Source organism: Quercus suber, unplaced genomic scaffold (assembly GCF_002906115.3).
Source record: "Quercus suber isolate HL8 unplaced genomic scaffold, Cork oak 2.0 scaffold_129, whole genome shotgun sequence".
In the NCBI taxonomy this organism is placed as follows: domain Eukaryota; kingdom Viridiplantae; phylum Streptophyta; class Magnoliopsida; order Fagales; family Fagaceae; genus Quercus; species Quercus suber.
In genome coordinates, this window is record NW_027069592.1 from 311,840 (window position 1) to 330,651 (window position 18,812).

The 18,812-nt window shown below is 35.3% G+C and overlaps 3 protein-coding genes across 3 annotated transcripts; 2 read left to right on the top strand and 1 right to left on the bottom strand.

The window, feature by feature from the left end:
* Positions 1-4,748: 4,748 nt before the first annotated feature.
* Positions 4,749-7,015, top strand: LOC136068693 (uncharacterized). Its single transcript, XM_065776159.1, has 2 exons — positions 4,749-4,935; positions 6,364-7,015. Exons 1-2 carry the CDS (start codon positions 4,848-4,850, stop codon positions 6,873-6,875), a joined length of 600 nt encoding a protein of 199 aa, XP_065632231.1. The 5' UTR covers positions 4,749-4,847; the 3' UTR covers positions 6,876-7,015.
* A 1,291-nt stretch (positions 7,016-8,306) lies between these two features.
* On the top strand, positions 8,307-14,757 carry LOC111985450 (ATPase GET3B). Its single transcript, XM_024017092.2, is given in 12 exon segments — positions 8,307-8,563; positions 10,322-10,533; positions 10,635-10,697; positions 10,823-10,933; positions 11,394-11,468; positions 11,565-11,633; positions 11,710-11,775; positions 13,186-13,260; positions 13,348-13,446; positions 13,669-13,756; positions 13,759-13,802; positions 14,016-14,757. Coding segments are annotated over 12 exon segments (1,227 nt in total). The 5' UTR covers positions 8,307-8,376; the 3' UTR covers positions 14,154-14,757.
* Positions 14,758-15,655: 898 nt separating this feature from the next.
* Positions 15,656-16,255, bottom strand: LOC111990361 (uncharacterized). The gene has a single exon (XM_024022138.1). The coding sequence runs from the start codon at positions 16,253-16,255 to the stop codon at positions 15,656-15,658; it is 600 nt and encodes a 199-aa protein (XP_023877906.1).
* Positions 16,256-18,812: the final 2,557 nt, after the last annotated feature.

Consider the following 18,812-nt stretch of genomic DNA (forward strand, 5'->3'; position numbering starts at 1 on the left):
GAGAGAGATCAGAGCCTTCTCAGATATAAGAAGCAGAAGAATGAAGATTCAAACATCGAAGGCACTGACTCCGATCTCAGATCAAACCAAACCAAAAACACAAAAAAAAAAAGAAAAAAAAGAAAAAAGAAAAGAAGCAAAAAGGATCTTGGCACAGCACGACAGTGGAATGAGGAATATTGCCGTCAACCATGTCTAGCTCGGCACGGCAGGGAAAACGACGAAGAGTACCTTGTCGTCAGCCATGTCCATGATCACAGATCTACGCCACCGCGGCATGACAGAGGAGATCTTGTGGTGCTGGGTGACGACGCCCACGAGGTAAGCAGTGCTGGGTGACAGTGGAGATTGGCATCGTAGGTTCAAACCTTGATTTTCGTTGCTGGGTTCGTGGAAGGGCAAAGAAAAATGAAGGGGAGAGGCAGAGAAAGATGAGAGTCAGGGGGAAAAAAAAAAGAGAGAGAGAGAAAAGTCTTATGACATTGGGTCAGTGTGTGGGTCCCAATTTTTTTAGTTTTTTGGTTGAAAACATAACTGAGTGATGAGTGCTAAACGTGTGGGGTTTAGTGAATTGAGATATTTTAAGTGATGAGTGATAAGTGATGAGTGACGAAAATTGAGTGAGGAGTGATGAGCGATGAGCGATGAGCGACGGTTTTTAAAAAACCAAACAGCCCCTACGCTTTTGGAGTCAAGATAAAGGATTGTCAACTTGAGTGTTCTCCACCAATGAAGACATTGCATATTTTATCTTGTGTATATCATTTAAGTGATACTTTGTGGTGTTTCCAATGATGATGTTCAATGTTTCCAATCCTCCCTCCTATTAATATAATTATCAAATTATTATTATTATTATTTTTAAAAAAGAAGTACTAAACTTGTATATTTAGCTTGATGTATAATACAAGAATGAGTAGGAAATAAATATGGTCATCTTTTCTTATTGATGATGTAATATCAATGGATAAAGTTTAGTTATAAAATTGGTAATTATTTTAGGCTATAACCTTACTCAATAAAATAAATATTATTACATATTTTGAAAATCTAAGTATTGAATTGCATGTTTTTTACGCTCTTAATACACATATCAAATTTTGTGTCAATCAAATATTTTTATAATATGATCTATAAGTTTATATTTTATACATAATTTTAAATTACAAAAACTTGCAATTTAAACAATTTGTTGATGACATAGCTATTGATTTTTAAATTTTGCAAGTTTGGAAGATATAAGAAGAAGATGTAATCTAATGGTATACTTGTCAAAATTTACCTCTAAAAAAAAGATATTAAGTAAGGTTATAATCTTAAATTACAATAAATTTTGTAGTTAAACTTTGTCTAATATCAATTAAGAATACATCATGTCGATGTTCTATGAAGTCATGAAGTAGGCTGCTTTTAACAGTTAATAATTTTCAAAGTAATCCACTAATCCTTCCCTCTTCTCCTTTTCATGATTACTTTAGAAAATTTCTCAAGTCTAAGCATAGATTGTAATATAAATGTCATTGTCATTAGCTTAGAATCGTTGTGAGCCAGTCTGGTAAAACTTTTATGTGGTTTGGCCTGGTTGGTGAACAACAAATTAAGGATCAATTGAGACCAATTCCGAGTCTCTGACTACACAGGAGAGAGATCCATCCTGAGTGCTAGGACTTAAGTCAAGAGAAGACTATCGACTTAACAAGTCTGCCGCCAAGGAAGATACATATGATATGAGAATATTTTAATTCTTACAAATGCTGGACATGCATGTTCACTGAGCTTGACATTGAGACATATACTTTTTCTTCTTTTTTCGATAGTCAAGGGTAAATTCTGTTTATGATACTCACGTTTTTAGCCACGGTCCTATAGTAAAAGAATGTGTAGCAAAAATATACGGTCACCTTTTGATGTTGGTGTGAACCTTCTTACTGGAATGTGGTATTACTATGCATTTTGAGTTTGACCAGTAGAATCCATACATTAATGGCTTCCTTATCGTGTCCACTCAAACAAATAAACTTAAATGTACTTGAATAATCAGTATTGTGAGTGAATATGACAAAGGCAAAAAAAACCACCAATCTTCTACGGATTGTGCTTGGCCAACCAAAGTTAGAGAATCTATTGTTTTTATTCTGATCGAAAGTTTGTATTCTACCTATAAAAATTTATGTCTATTTTAGTATAAAAATTAATTTGTTGGGCAACTTTTGGACCTTATGCTATTTTAGCATATCTAATGGACGTGAGTTTGAATCATATATATAGGTCAAAATACATTGTTAGTTTCTAAAATTTACTTAATGAGCGTTATTGGTCCATGAAGTTTGAAATGAATGCTATTGGTCCCTAAAATTTTAAAATTGAGCATTATTGATACCTTAGGTAACTTTTGTTAATTTTCTTACAATAAGGTGACATTTTAAAAATGACAAAATTTAACTACAAAATTGATTGTACCCTAAGACTATAACCTTACTCAATAAAATAAATATTACTACATGTAGGGTTAGGATTTGTGGCCCAAGCCCAAAACAATAAATTTGTAGAGTATGGGTGAAAGAGCTAGGTTAAGTATTGGATTGACAACAACGAATCACAATTTTCAAACACAAGCCAACATGAATTTACACGTAAAACCTGAAAATCCGAAGAGCTATATTATTGTTTATCTGATGAATAAAGGTCTTAGGGTTACAATCAAGTTCTCTCATTTCCTTTTTTTTCTTCTTCTTTTCTTTCTTTATATAGCCACCCTTCTCCTCATCTCTATCGTCCACTTGTTCCTCATCCATGAGTTTGCTTGAGTACATGTCACGTCAAGTATCTTCTTTTAGCTTTGTGTGAGTGGCGGTAGGTTATGATGCACTGTTCAGGGGTCTTCTCCACATAAATGCGGCCAGAAAAGTTGCTGCAGAGTATTAAATACGGTGGTAGCAGCTTTCACCTTAGATATTTCTCCATCCTTATCGTTTCCCAGCATACTCAGAGCTTATCTTGATCAAGTGGAGTCCTCGAAAGGTCATTTTGGCCTTTCACACACTTAATTGATTTATAATATTTGCGTCAGAGGATTACAACCTCTTCGGACAGGAGATATCCTCTTCGGATTGTAATAATTCTTCCTTCTGAGGGTCTCACTTCCAGATGGGTCCTGCCTTTTCCATCTCCTTCTTCTCGGTCGCAAAATAGCTCTCCTATGGGCTTTCGACCCATTATGTTGGGCTGGGCCCTTTTCCCCCCACACTACATATTTTGAAAATCTAGCCATTGAATTGTATGTTCTTTACACTCTTAATACACATAACAAATTTTGTGTCAATTAGATATTATTTACTATATAATCTATAAGTTCATATTTTATGCATAATTTTAAATTACAAAAACTTACAACTTAAACAATTTATTGATAATATAATTATTGATTTTTAATTTTCTAAAAATTTTGCAAGCATAGAGAATATAAGAAGAAGATGTGATCCAATGGTGGATTTGTCAAAATTTTACGGTCTTAATACACATGACAAATTTTGTATTAATTGGATATTATTTCCTATATGATCTATAAATTCATATTTTATGCATAATTTTAAATTATAAAAACTCATAACTTAAACAATTTATTGATGCTATAGCTATTGATATTTAATTTTCTAAAAATTTTGCAAGTATAGAGAATATAAAAAGAAGATATGATCCAATGGTGAATTTGTCAAAATTCACTTCTATTAAAAGTATATCAAATAAGATTGTAGTTTTATGTTACAACTAATTTTATAACTAAATTTTGTCATTTTAAAAATGAAGTGGCACCTTATATATATCAAAACATTATTTCAGTAAACTTTAGGCCAATAACATTAATTTCAAACTTCAAAAACCGATAGCATTTACTGGGTAAACTTTTTTGTTTTTAGAGTTTCAAATAGGGGTTGTCCTTTTTCGGTAGAGAGATTTGGTGTTAAAATAATAATGAATGGTCTTTTGGTCTTTTTAAGTACCCCTTTGGGGATCCAAATCAGCCAAGTATCACATGAATATCACGTGTACATATTTTTCGTGTGAGTTAAAACGAAATCCACAAAAGGAGGTTAAGGAGTATAAATCTTCTGTCCCACTTTTTCTACTCCACTATATACTTCACCAATAAAAATTTGCCACATATTCACCTAATTAATTAATTATTACCATTAATTAATAATGGTAGTATTAATAAGTCAATAATGGTAATATTAAATTAGTTAAGTGAACATGTGGCAAGTTTTTATTGGTGGAGCATAAAATAGAGCAGGAAAAATGGGACAGAAGATTTGGACTCGAGGTTAAGTATTACAAAGATTTTAATTTTGAGTGGTCAATCATGTGTTTCAATAGTTATCTCTTATATTTCTAGTTCATTAATTTTTCAGCCGCCTTAACTCTCACCAAATACAGAAAGTATTTGAAGTATCAAATGCTATCATGTCAACTGTATCAAAATCCAATAAGTGAAAGACATATGTTAGTGAGTAGTTATTTTTACACACAAACTTTTTATTTATTGAATTTTGATACAAATGTCTTAGTATTATTTGATACAAAATATTGTTCTCTCGTTCCAATAAAAAATAGAGCACCCTAACCTAATCCAAGACCGCTTGTTTCGTTGCTATCCACTTTGTTCAGGCTTGCGTAACATGCACATGAACTTAATATTATGCAAAGGAAACTAATAAAAAAGCTTGAACTTGTGGGTAGAAATATATAAATTCCAAAACTTGCGGGGCACACTGTAATTTCCTCCATTGAATAACACTAAAAATTTGGGACCGTACGTGTGCTTCTCTACCCTACGAAGTCCACAAACAATGGCGGCCAGGATGTTCCAGAAGCGACTACTCTCTCTCTTTGTCCGTAATCAAACTCAGCTTCAGACCCATTTCCCTAAATCTAAAGGTGATTTCTACGAATTAAGATAATACTAATGTTCTTTTGATTACTATGTTTTCGTTTTTGGAAGTTTAAAACTACCGTATGCTATGTTTGGTTTCTAAGAAAACTGAGGTAAATTGAAACAAATACTAACAATGTGAAGATGTAGCTGGTTTTGGGTTGTGGGTTGTGTTTAGTTTTGTTAAAAATTGGTTTTTTCAAGATGAATATTTGGCTTAGTCTTAGTTTGTTAAGTTGAATGAAATTAAAGACTGAAAGCAAAAATTTGGTCTTTTTTGACTTATTATTAGTTTCTTGGCTGAACAGGTGAAGGGTTTTTCTGTGGGTTTTATTTATTTATTTTTTGTGTTTTCCTTGAAGAAACAAACTCGCAGTTGAGTGTGTAGAAGAGTTGAGAATAGAGTTGGAAGCTACAAAGGGATAACAACTGAATAAGGTTTATAATTATTCCCAATAGCTTTTTTCAACTATGAGAGTCAGACATAGTACATTTGATTTGAAGTTTGGAGAGAGAACTTTGGATTATTAGCTTATTATTCTTTTGCATTATTAATCCACATGAGTGTGCTGAAGACCAAGTACCAATATGTTAAGATTGCATATTTGTTGATTGAATTTAGAATTTTATGAGGAAATATTGAACATGGTCTTTATTAGGGGTTTGTTTTAACCCTTTTGGCAATGGTTTGATGGCTTACCAGCTTCGGTGGAAAAAGTAATACCATCAATTAAAAATGCAGTTAATTAAAGATTAAAAAATTGAGAAATTCTTTTAAAAATCTAGCAAGCAATGATGAATCATATTGTGATGATGAAGACATATCCTTGACATCCTTGTATTGATCTTAAGGGTGTGGTAGAATGCGTTTTGATAATCTTTGGCAACTCAGTTAAAACTAAAATTTATTTGATTCCTCGGTTTCTAGGCCTTAAACTGAGATGCTTCCTTGAACTTTTGGTGAAGTGGATGAATTATGGATGTGTTTCTCAAGTTTCATGTTACTACCATACTAATGAAACATCTTACTTAAGAGCAATGATACTAGCTATTTGTTGTCCTATGATCATGTAGGAAGTTCACATTACTCATTTCACCACTGCATTACTGAAACATTTTACTTAAAATAAGTAAAACTAGAGTGGTGACCAAGGATGTTGAGACCTAGGAGGTGGAAACATTTATAGAAGATAGAGTAGAGATGAGCACTTCAGGACTGTTCAAAGTGCTTATATTGATCTAATATACTCTTTTGCTGCAGAAGAGTTTATTTCTGACTTTGCTGGTTCAGTTAAGTTTCCTTGTGTTATTTAAATGTTTAGATGAATGTCTTACTAAGTAACATATTTTCCTGCTTGAATTATTGTTTATATTATTTGCTTGATATCTTAGTCATCTCTGTCTCTGTATGGCTTTTCGCTTATTGGTGGCAGAATCTTTTTGGCAATCTCTTCAAGCTCTTCCTTCTGCAAATGCATGCTTTAGCAGATCCGAATTTTGTCAAAGAGGGATTCAGACACAAACACAACCAACTAGCCATGCCAATGAAGATTTGGAAAATCATGAAACGGGCACTTTGAAGCCTGATTTTGACTCAGTAAATGCTCCCTCCAATATAAACACTAATGATAGTTCAACCGTGAAGTATTCTGCAAATTCTAACTTGAAGCCATCCGCAAGGCATGATCTTGCCATGATCTTTACTTGCAGGGTCTGTGAAACAAGATCTGTGAAGACAGTTTGTCGCGAATCATATGATAAAGGGGTGGTGGTGGCACGGTGTGGTGGGTGTAATAATCTACACCTGATTGCAGATCACCTTGGAATGTTTGGACAACCAGGGAGCATTGAAGAATATCTGGCTGCTCGTGGTGAGGAAGTGAAGAAAGGTTCTGTTGATACCCTGAATCTGACGCTTGAAGATTTAGCAGGAAGCAAACCTTGAAAGAATTACATAGCAGTTTTCAGATGATGTTTCTTAGTTATGTAAGAATTACATAGCAGTTTTCAGATGAGGCTTCTGAGTAATGTATAATTATCTGTGAACCTAATTTTTGCTTGTTTTGTTAAATGGTTTTTTTTTTTTTGGATATATTTTTAATATTAAGTTGCCTATACATGTTATTCATATAAGCAATCACAAATGGTTTATGCATAGCATTATGCACTTGATAATCTAATGAAATTGCCGGGCTGCGTCTGTCAGCTAAAATACTGGTAATCCATTGAATGAAGATGGAAAATGTCAACATGAGGATTACAAAATGACAAACACCAATTGCTTAATTGTAATCAATAAAGTTTCCAACAGTTTTTGTCTTTTCCAAGGATAACTTATTGCCATTATTATTATTATTATTATGGTAGCGTATCTGGTTTATGTTTGCATGAAGGCCCTCTTACAGATGGGAGTTATTCTGCAACTTGGCAGGGTCAGTTCAGAATTTGGAGTTTTGAACCATTATGAGCTAGACACAAGCCAGATGATGTCTGAATGTTTTTCATCGATGAGCCAAGTGACAGATGCACCTCCATAGCCAATGAATTTTCTATATATCCAATCTTAATACTATTATGGAAAGATGAGGATTTTATTTTATTATTATTTTTTTTTTTCTGGTGTGTTTTGAAATGATTTGAACAAAGCAGATGAAAATGATTTCCTTGTTTTTGTAGAGAATCACGACTCACGAGGGCAGGCAAGTGTGTTATTTTGGAAATGAAGCATTTGGGAAGGTAGAGATAACCATATTAAACACTTGCATTGATTTACGAATGCTCAAACTCGAAGTTTTAATTGAATTTCAAGTCAGCAATCAGCATAACGAAATTAATTTAGTTCAATTAAATTTTCAATTGAGCCAAGACATATGACAAATATGAATAGCATTGAGCAACTAATTATCTTTAGTTCAATTGGCACATTCATTCCCACTAGAGGACAAGTATTGAATGGTATGAAGTTATAAAATATACAACCACCATACTTGTAAGAATTATACTTTTTCACCCTAAAAAATTTTAGACACTTCGAAAATTTCACATATTCTCTTTATTTTTGTATTGTCATAGATTTAAATGAAGTAAATGACAACTCAACTTAAAATAGAGTTAAAAAAATTTTCAGCATAATTTTTGGTGTTTGTTGTAACAAGGCTATTTTTAGCCAAGAAGCTAATACTAAGATTTAAGAAAGAGATTACACTAACTAGAAAAGGCAAAATTTTGAGTTAGATTTGGCTAAAATTTTTGTCCTACAAAGTAGACGACAGGCGTTGTGTAATTATTAACAACTAGTTTCACACGACAAAATAGTGCCTGTCGTATAGCGGTAGACAATTGAGGATTTTTTTTTTTTTGGGCTCAGAAAATGGAAATGAGAGGAGGTTTTTAATTTCCATAGTCCAAAGCCGAAGGACAGTTTCTAGTTTCAACCAGAAAAAACTATGGCTACTCGTCTTGTTCCGTCTGCTTTTTCAGCTCCTCTTCACAGCTTAGCTTCAAGAAGTTCCATGGCCATGCTGGATTTGGTCTCTTGCTCACCCAAGACCCTCACACCATTTTCTCTCACCAAAAGTTTCAACTTTATCTCACTTTCCACCACAAGGAAACCTCTCACAAAATCACTCCAAGGTAAAATTTTTTTCAATACCAATTCTTTTAAGTTGTGATTTATTTCGTGGGGGTCTTTATTTTTGGCTGGTAAAATTGCATCTGTATTCATATGTATGTATGTCAATATGAAGACTGAAACTTTCACTAGGATTTTAATTGGTTTGAGTGTTTCTGGGGTTTACATAATGAAATTTATACTTTTGTAGGAACAACCAATTGTCTGTTTGCAATGAAAATTTTTTTTTGGTTGTAATTGGTGGATTGTCTGGTTGAACTTGAATAGAAGTAAGCACATAGGAGGCAGGGAAAAAAAATGTGGAAACTAATTCTTTATGGGAGAAGAAATGATAAAATATAGAATAAAAGGTAATTATGGAGGGTAAGGGGTAAAAAAGTTTTAATGTTTTCATTTGGTTGTTGCATAAGGAAGGCAGAACACAGATTTTAGCAAGGTCCATTTGTGTTTCAAGAACTTTTTTTTGGTAAAAGAAAAGAAAGATTGGTTTTTTTTTTTTTTTTTTAATCAAGGCTATCACAAAGTGCCGATTGAATCAAATTCCATGTAAAAAAGGTGTGAATGAAGAAAAGAATAAATCTCCCAAGCAGCGAGGGTCCTGACAGAATGAACTGGAGATTGAGTAGTGATGGTCAATTTGATGTTAGGTCATACTATGATGCTATAAGAGGCACAAGGGCAGTGACACATTTCCTTGGAAATGTATTTGGTGGGCACAGGCTTCAAAGAGGGTAGCTTCTTTTGTGTGGACAGCAGTGTGGGGAAAGGTTCTAATTGTTGATAGCCTTGTTAAGAGAGGCATTAATCTAAGAATTTGATGTTGCATGTGTAGAAGCAGTGGTGAGACTGTAGATCATCTGTTTTGACATCGTGACATTACCTATAAATTGTGGACTTTTACCTTTCCAGTGTTTGTTGCACAATAGTAAAGCCCAGGAATGTTGTAGAGCTACTTTTTGGATGGATGGATTGGGTTGGAAAATATTCTTCAATTATGTGGAACTTAGTTCCTTTATGCCTGTTGTGAACTTTCTGGATGGAAAGGAACAAGCATACTTTTGAGGGTGTGGAGGCCTCGGTTATTTTGCTATAATTTTCTTTCCTAAGAACTTTGTTTGAATGGTCTTGTGCTTTTGGGTCATAATGAGATACGTACCATTGTAGAATTCATTGATTCTCTATTCATTTAGACTGTAACTTTTACCCTGTTATCAAGAAAATATAGGAGAAGGGGAAAAACCAAATTTTGAATCTAAAATTTTATTTTATGAAACCACAAAAAGAAAATCGTTTAAATGAGCCCATGTTTCATTTTTTAAGATATAATAAGAGAAACATAGACTCGACTTGCTTTCTCTTCTTTTTCACTTAAGCCAGAATGAAAGTTGTTGGATGATGTACCTTTATGTTAGTCACTAGCACATGAAGTTGCACCCAATTACCCATTGGCCTTTATGTACGACCCAGTTTGTTACATCATGATTTAGTATCATGGTTGTGTACAAGCAGAAATAAGTCATAATTTTGGTTTTTGTATAAGGACGAAAAGAAGCAAATGAAAACTTCCGCTTTCCTTGTGGGGAGTTCTAATGTTATTTTTTATTTAGAAGGCAATAGCTGTGATGATTCAAGTTTTGCTTCATTTTATGCACCCCAGCAGTTCCAAAGAATAATGTTCCAAAGAGAGATGAATTTGATCGCATTGAAAAACTTCTTAGGATGTTAAAAATGAATATTTATTGTGCACTACTTTTTGGCAGTGAGATCAGTGTCTACTCCTGCTGAAGGTGTTACTGTGTTTGATGATATGGTTTCTGGGACCAAGCGGAAGTATTACATGCTAGGTGGAAAGGGAGGGGTAGGGAAGACGAGTTGCGCTGCCTCACTTGCAGTAAAATTTGCTAACAGTGGGCACCCCACTCTAGTGGTTTCCACTGATCCTGCACACTCCTTGAGTGATTCTTTTGCTCAGGTTTTAAATTTTTTTTTCTTCTTGTTCTGCATTAAAATATCTGCAGGCCAAGTAGCACTTCACTAATTGGATTGAGTATGTACTTGTATTATTTATCCTAGGATTTGACTGGAGGGACACTGGTACCAGTTGAAGGACCTGATTCTCCATTGTTTGCTCTTGAGGTATAGAAAGATGTCTATGATTATCCTCTCTCTTGTCCTTATTCTTTTTCTTCTTCCTCCCCCGCCCCCCCCCCCCCTTCTTTTTTTCTTATTTCTTTAAGTTAAATTCATTAGTTTTATGCCAGATAAACCCTGAGAAGGCTAGGGAAGAATTCCGCAGTGCAACTCAGAAAAATGGTGGAACTGGGGTTCAGGATTTCATGAATGGTATGGGCCTCGGAATGCTTGCTGATCAGGTAAAGCTCTATATGAAATTCTTGATATTGCAACATAACCTTATATTATAAGTATCTTTACTCAATATGAACACTATAACAATACACCAGGGCTATTCTCAATGGTTGACCCTATATTACAGTTAGAATAACTTCAGAACTTCATTTATCCAGAATTGAGTTGAGTGGAGTGGTTTTTCCACGTTTTATTTCTCTCCTTGGGTGACTGTGTAAGTGTACAAATGCATGCACCTGCACATGCACGAGTAGAGCTGCTCACTTATGGTGCAAAATGAGGTCAAGTCCTGAGAAGTCGGGATTTTTCCCCATCATAAATTTCCTCCCAACAGTTTATGATATACCTTTCCTTAATTTTTTTTTTTTTTAAGAAATAAAAATGAAAGAAAGAGAAAGAATGTCCTGAATTTTGAATGATCACAGTCCATATTCTCTTTGATTGACGTATTTTTGATTGATGAAGTTAGGAGAGCTAAAACTAGGAGAGCTGCTTGAGACACCTCCCCCTGGTTTGGATGAAGCTATGGCAATATCCAAGGTATGTATTATCTGCAGTTCTTATTTAGCTCAGTGTTTTGCACAATAAATCTTTTAGTTTCCTTGCTTCCTTACTAACTAGAAATCCTCTTGCCAGGTTATGCAATTTCTGGAATCACAAGAATATAACATGTTTACTCGTATAGTTTTTGATACTGCACCCACGGTAAGCGCATAATAAAATGTTCTGTGTCATGCATGTTGTCTAATATCTATTGAAGTTAATGAATTATTTTTGACAGGGTCATACTTTGCGTCTTTTGTCCTTGCCAGACTTCCTGGATGCATCCATAGGCAAGATATTGAAGGTAGCCATGTGGATGGGGAGTAAGAATAACCTACAGCAATCCCTCCCTCCCTCCACACCCCCCCCCCCCCCCCCCAAAAAAAAAAAAGAAAAAAGAAAAAGAATTTAATGATTATAAAAGTCAAATTATCACTCATGGTGAGAATGTGAGTTGTCTGCAGTGTCTTAATTCTTTTAGCAGGATACACTGATAATTTATAATAAGTTGACTATAATGCGTGACCGAAGTTGACTTCTGGCTCTCTTTGTCATGGAAAAGCAACTAAATAAAATTTTTTCCAGCTCTAATAGCTTTTAATTGGCCATTTTTAAAGAATGTGATGACTATATAGCAAAGTGCTGATTCTAAGCTAAGTTTGTAGATTGTATTCTTTTGCTTTTGTTAAAGAAAGAGAATAATTGATAAAGATCTTGTACATAAAAGGAGGAGCTGTAAATTCTTAGATACTAACCCTTAGACAATTCATTACTTGTATATGGGAGATGTGCTACAACCGGATGAGGAATATTCCGATGGTAACAGCTGATCGGGATACCTCTTCACTTGAAATTCCAAACTCGTCTAGAAGAGTACCACTCATAAACCACAAGAGTACAACACAATATATCTCCCTAAGGCAACAGCTTTGAATAGCTTTGATAATCAGAGAGAGAGAGAGAGAGAGAGGTCTGATCATAACAGTGATACAGACGAATCTGTAAAATTCTGGAATTAACATTGAAAATGGGTGGATTTGAAATTATCCATTGGTGTAAAGTTAACATGAGAATCATGATGTCCATAATATTCTTTGGACAAAGTCATGTTATTAGATTAAGCAAGTGGAACATGGAAGACAATGGTTGATTTTCCATGTGATGACGAATCCATCTCTGTGTGTGTGAGAAAGAGGGAAGAATCCAAGACTCTATCCCCTTCTTTTGACGCCTTTAGTCCATATAACTATGTTCAGACATCATTGACACACTCTCTCTTCCCCCCCCCCCCGAGTTATTTTTTCCCATATTACTTATTGCCAAGACTTTCATCATTCTGTTTTCAACACTGTCGCTAAGTATCATACCTTAGATTTAAAAGAGTCCCATGGGCATTGCCTTTTTTTTTTGTTTTTTTTTTTTTTTGACATGTTGCTTCATCCCAAACTTCCAGTTAGACTCATTTGACAAAAAAATTGTGATGCTATTTATGTTAACTTTCCATTTTGTGGGTAGGTAAGGAACATTTTCAATTATATTCTACTTGTAATCACTTGATTGTACCTTATTGGATTGGATTGGTAAATGTAAGCATTTCTTACAAATTCAGAAGAATATTTAAAACTAGTTCTCCATACTACTTCCAACGCAATGTTTCTAGTGTTGTTTTCCATTTTCATTGACATTTTTTTTCCATTCAAATTGGCTCTTGCAGTTCAGACAGAAAATAGCTTCGGCCACCTCAGCCATCAAATCTGTTTTTGGGCAAGAAGAAACCCGGCTGGATGCGGTCAGCCTTATGTTACTAGGAATTGGTGTTGCATTTTCATTTTTGATTTTGATTTACAAAATATCCTAATGTTGCTTTATAATGCAGGCTGACAAGTTAGAGAAACTGCGGGAGAGGATGGTAAAAGTGCGTGAGCTTTTTCGTGACACAGATTCAACTGAGTTCGTCATAGTAACAATCCCCACGGTGAGAATCTTTAGAAGTAGTTCTATACCAGTTGTTTTTCTTGTCATCTAAATGGTTTATTACTTTATTTGCTCTGTGGTACTTCCATTTGCTTTAAGTTACCTCAAATGAATCGAGTGTTGGTTGACATGAGTGTAGGATGGCTGATTAGCTTGTTATTGAGTGAATAGTTTGGGCTATATGCTTCTACCTTAATTACTCATATTTTTCTATTTTTGCAAGGTAATGGCGGTTAGTGAGTCTTCTAGGTTGCGTGCCTCCTTGAAGAAGGAAAATGTTCCTGTAAAGAGGCTTATTGTTAATCAGATCCTTCCCCTTCTGCCTCAGACTGCAAGTTTTGTGCAATGAAAAGAAAGGTATTAATCAGTATACACACTTATTGGCAGATTATATGCTTTATTATGTATTGATTGTGATAACCTGCTTAATGCAAGAACAATCAAACTGTGAGCATTTGCCTTTTACACTAGAAGAAAACATCGTGTAGTTTGAATTACTTTTCTTTCTTTATTTTGCTGTATTTTTGGGGATAGTTGAAATGGAAAGTATTCTTTTTTTACACATTTCAGGATCAGTCGCGTGCTCTTGATATGATTCGGAATGACACAGAACTCTCCAGCTTGGAATTGATCCAGGCACCACTAGTAGATGTAGAGATTAGGGGTGTTCCAGCTCTTAAATTTTTGGGAGATATTATTTGGAAATGACCATCTGCAATCTGACAAGGTAAACTTTTCTGAAATCTTTTTCATAGTCTTTGCCTCTGAAAAACCCACTTATTCTTCAGAAATTGGAGAACTATATTTCAGTGAACTGATGTTTTGGGTTATCATCAGCAGCAATGACAGTCACTTTTTATTGTATGGCTTGGCATGTTGATGTGGTCAAGAGTTGTGGCACATCCAAGTTATAGGAACTGTCAGTTAACAAAGATCCTGAAGTCTGAACTTTGGGATGTCAAAAAAAAAGGGTGGCACCAATATGAATTTGGGATGGATTGCATGATCCCACTGTACTTCTTGCCCCCAAAATGTTTGGACAGAGTATAGAAACTTTTTTCCGTTTAAAAAAAATTCCAACCATGTATTTATTCGGCATGAATTTTACCAGCAATTGAGAGTCATTAGTCTTGCATATATTCTCAACGAAAAATGACGACCCCGATATGTTATGGTTTCTTTCAGCCGGCCTGGTTTATATAAAGAAAAAGGGAAAGAAAAGTGGACACAAATTTCCCAATAATTGTACCTCAGGAATTCGATAATGTCACAAGTGTTATATTATTTATTCACATAAAAGTGGCTTTAGATATGTTCAATTCATCACAGGAAAGAAGATATATAATGGTTGATGCTCAATCATCTTGTATCCCTTTGTTTGGATTCCAGTATATTGTTATCGAAGAAACCATTTGCAATTTTTATCCAGCAAGTTCTTAATGGCAAAAGTTCATAGGAATATTTATTCATAACTTTCATTACAAATTTTCAGCCCACGCAATACTCAGAGATATCTCTAATTTGGAATGTATTTAAAATAAAATGATAATGGAATTGCAAAGTATTAGCAGTGCTTGGAAAGTAGAAGTTTGCCAGCAGATTAGCTGAAAAAACTATAAACTAATGTTCAACCAATGTTCTTTAGTATTCGTTAACTTTTCATTTATAAATTTTACAACATAAAACTTACAAACTCATTAGCACTGGTTACAAAGAAGTAATTTGGATATTTATTTATTATGTTGTGAGAGTGAAACAATGACTCATTGTCATGATAATTTGTAAGTCTTAAAATTGGCAAATAACTTGGCATTTTTATACTATACAAGAATGTCAGTTAGTCTGGTCTCACTTCCTTTGGAAGGTCACCATAAAAAGAAATGCAATCACACGACTAATGATTCCTATAAGGATGAGGATAAATATACATAGGTTCCAATCGCGAAGGTCATAGCCATTCTTAAGAAGGAAGCCACACCGGGTAATCAGCCACGCTCCATTGTACCTGCAGTGCGAATCCAATAAATAGCACCAAGGAAACTGTTAAATCTTTAGGAGAAAAAAGAAGGTACAAATCCTAAATTATCCTAATAATGGTTGTTCCAACTTCCAAGTATCTTGATGAAGAAGGCCTTTTTCACAAACATGATTCAAAAATATTTGAATCGTATTACGATTTTTTTTTTTTTTTTTGAAAGGCAAATCAAACTTCATTCATTTAAACCAGATAGATCAAAATACAAAGCATCTCTGGCTGGTGGTGGAGAATCTTCCAACCACACAGCCTCCTCATCTAAAACATTTGCATACCGAGCAAGAGAATGTGCTACTGAATTGGCACTGCGCCGAATACAAGTAAAAGACACAAAATGGAGACCTGCTGCTAAATGTCGAATGTCATCATAAACCACCCCTAAGCGCGACCAGATTGGAGTGTTTGACACTACCGAAGACATAACCACCGAGTTGTCCCCTTCCACAATCAGCTTTGAAAATCCAGCATCAATAGCGAACTCCAAAGCTTTCCGGCAGGCCAGCACTTCCGCTTCCTCACTGTCCGAAACAACTTCCCCCCTCGAAGACAAGGCTGCCATAACCTCCCCAGCTGCATTGCGAATCACCGCATCAACCCCTGAACCAGAATCAAAAGTTGCCGCATCAAAATTCAGCTTATATAGCTGACCCGGTGGAGGCTTCCAATTCTGCAGAAAACCAGTAGATGTCGAACCAGCAACCAGTAAAGTCTGAGCATCACGGTATTCTTTTAGATAATCCGTGGCTCTCTTATTTAACTGCACAGGATGTTGCATGCTCCCACCATATAATAATGTGTTTCTACGGTGCTAAATAAGCCAGCTTTGGACTAAAAATATCTCAAGTTCCTCAACTGATAATTTGGCCATCATCCCTTGAAAAAGCTGCATAAAATCATCAAACACTGAACCACACTTCTGTATCCGAGCAGTGGACCCAGCCCAAACGTCTTGAGCCGCACTACAATCCCATATTGCATGAACTGTAGTCTCCGGGCTCCGTTTACATAGTTCACACTTATCCTCTTGCAGCACCTGTCGACGAGCAAGGTTCACCTTAGATGGCAGAATATCAAGGCAAGCCCGCCAGCCAAAAACTTTGATTTTGCTAGGCACCTGGTGGTAAGACAGAATCACACTTCTCGTAAATAAACTTACAAATGTGTACACTACACTGTATATGTGTTGCACCCATTCTGCATGGAACATGCTTATGGAAGAGTCTAACCAAACGTATATCCATATCAATCTATATATTATTTAAAAGCTGAAGCATGATATTTATTGTTATTTCACTCGTGTTGAGTCATATTAACATAACATATCAGTTCACTTGTCTACTTCGGTCCATTCAATCCAATTCAGTCCATTTTAGTCTAGTTTGGACCATTATGTCTCTCTCTCTCTCGGTTTGAATGTGTCTATCAATTATTTGAATAATATCAATTGTAATTATGTGATAAATTTTGATTATAATGATAATCTCCTTAAGAGAATGTGAAATTTGAAACTTAAAAATTTTAGTTGTGCAAAAGAAATTAGTAAAATATAATGCATAATAACAATAATTAGAAGAATATGGACCACTTCAAAAAGAACAATATCAATTAAAAACAAAAAAAAAAATTAATAAAATTATAAATTTATAAAAATAGAGATGATAATTACTTTTAAAATTGTTTAATTTTTAAGGAGAGCAAATTATTTACAATAAATTTAGAAAATAATTATTAAATTATAAATGGTTTGCAACTAATTACAGTCAAAGTTTCCAGCAAACCTATATTAAATAGCTTGACTCTAATGCAAACATATCTCAAGTGGGTCATGAATTTCTAGATCAAGCCTGAAATACAATTGAAAATTTCTTTTTCTTTTTTATATTTTGTTATTAAGTAAAAATGTCATTACCATTATATTATTACTTTTAAATCGTAATAATATAATGGCAATGACATTACCAAAGCAGTTGCCCAATCAATTCCAACATATACTATGGGAGTGTTCCTGTTACCGGTAAAGCTTTGCAATGAGCTTGATGCCCTCTGTGACGGTTTTGGTAGGCAATCTGGTGATGAACGGAAAATTCATTGGAAGAGTTGGAAATTTTTGACAAAACCAAAGAAGGAAGGTGGCATGGGATTCAGGGATATTCGGAGCTTTAATCTAGCTATGCTAGCAAAGCAAGGTTGGAGGCTGGTCCAAGATCAAAATTCACTGTTATCTTTGTGCTTCAAGGCCAAGTATTTCTCAAGATGTAGTTTTCTGGAGGCGACTGATTGTCCTAACAGTTCCTATGTTTGGAAGAGTGTGTTGGCTGCCCAAGATATCTTAAAATCGGGTTGCTATTGGAGGGTGGGCATAGGTTCCTCAATTCGAGTAATGGAAGACAAGTGGATACCAAATCATCCTGAGAATAAGGTGCTATTTCCAACTGAGAATGACGAATGGGAATGGAGAGTTTCAAATTTAATTGATTGGAGAGTGCATGGATGGGATAGGGAAAGGATTTATATGTGTTTCAATCAGTTTGATGCTGAGGCAATCCTTAAATTCCATTGAGCAGGAGACTGATACAAGACAGATTGTGTGGAAGTTTTGTCGCAAGGGGAAGTATGAGGTTAAGTCGGGTTATCATGTGGCTCGTATGTTGGATGGCGATACCAATGGGAGGGAAGAGTGTTCAGTACCGAGGAGTGATCATCGAACTTGGAACCAGCTTTGGCAACTCCAGGTGCCTAGCAAAATCAAAGTTTTTGGCTGGCGGGCTTGCCTTGATATTCTGCCATCTAAGGTGAACCTTGCTCGTCGACAGGTGCTACAAGAGGATAAGTGTGAACTATGTAAACGGAGCCCGGAGACTACAGTTCATGCAATATGGGATTGTAGTGCGGCTCAAGACGTTTGGGCTGGGTCCACTGCTCGGATACAGAAGTGTGGTTCAGTGTTTGATGATTTTATGCAGCTTTTTCAAGGGATGATGGCCAAATTATCAGTTGAGGAACTTGAGATATTTTTAGTCCCAAGCTGGCTTATTTGGCACCGTAGAAACACATTATTATATGGTGGGAGCATGCAACATCCTGTGCAGTTAAATAAGAGAGCCACGGATTATCTAAAAGAATACCGTGATGCTCAGACTTTACTGGTTGCTGGTTCGGCATCTACTGGTTTTCTGCAGAATTGGAAGCCTCCACCGGGTCAGCTATATAAGCTGAATTTTGATGCGGCAACTTTTGATTATGGTTCAGGGGTTGGTGCGGTGATTCGCAATGCAGCTGGGGAGGTTATGGCAGCCTTGTCTTCGAGGGGGGAAGTTGTTTCGGACAGTGAG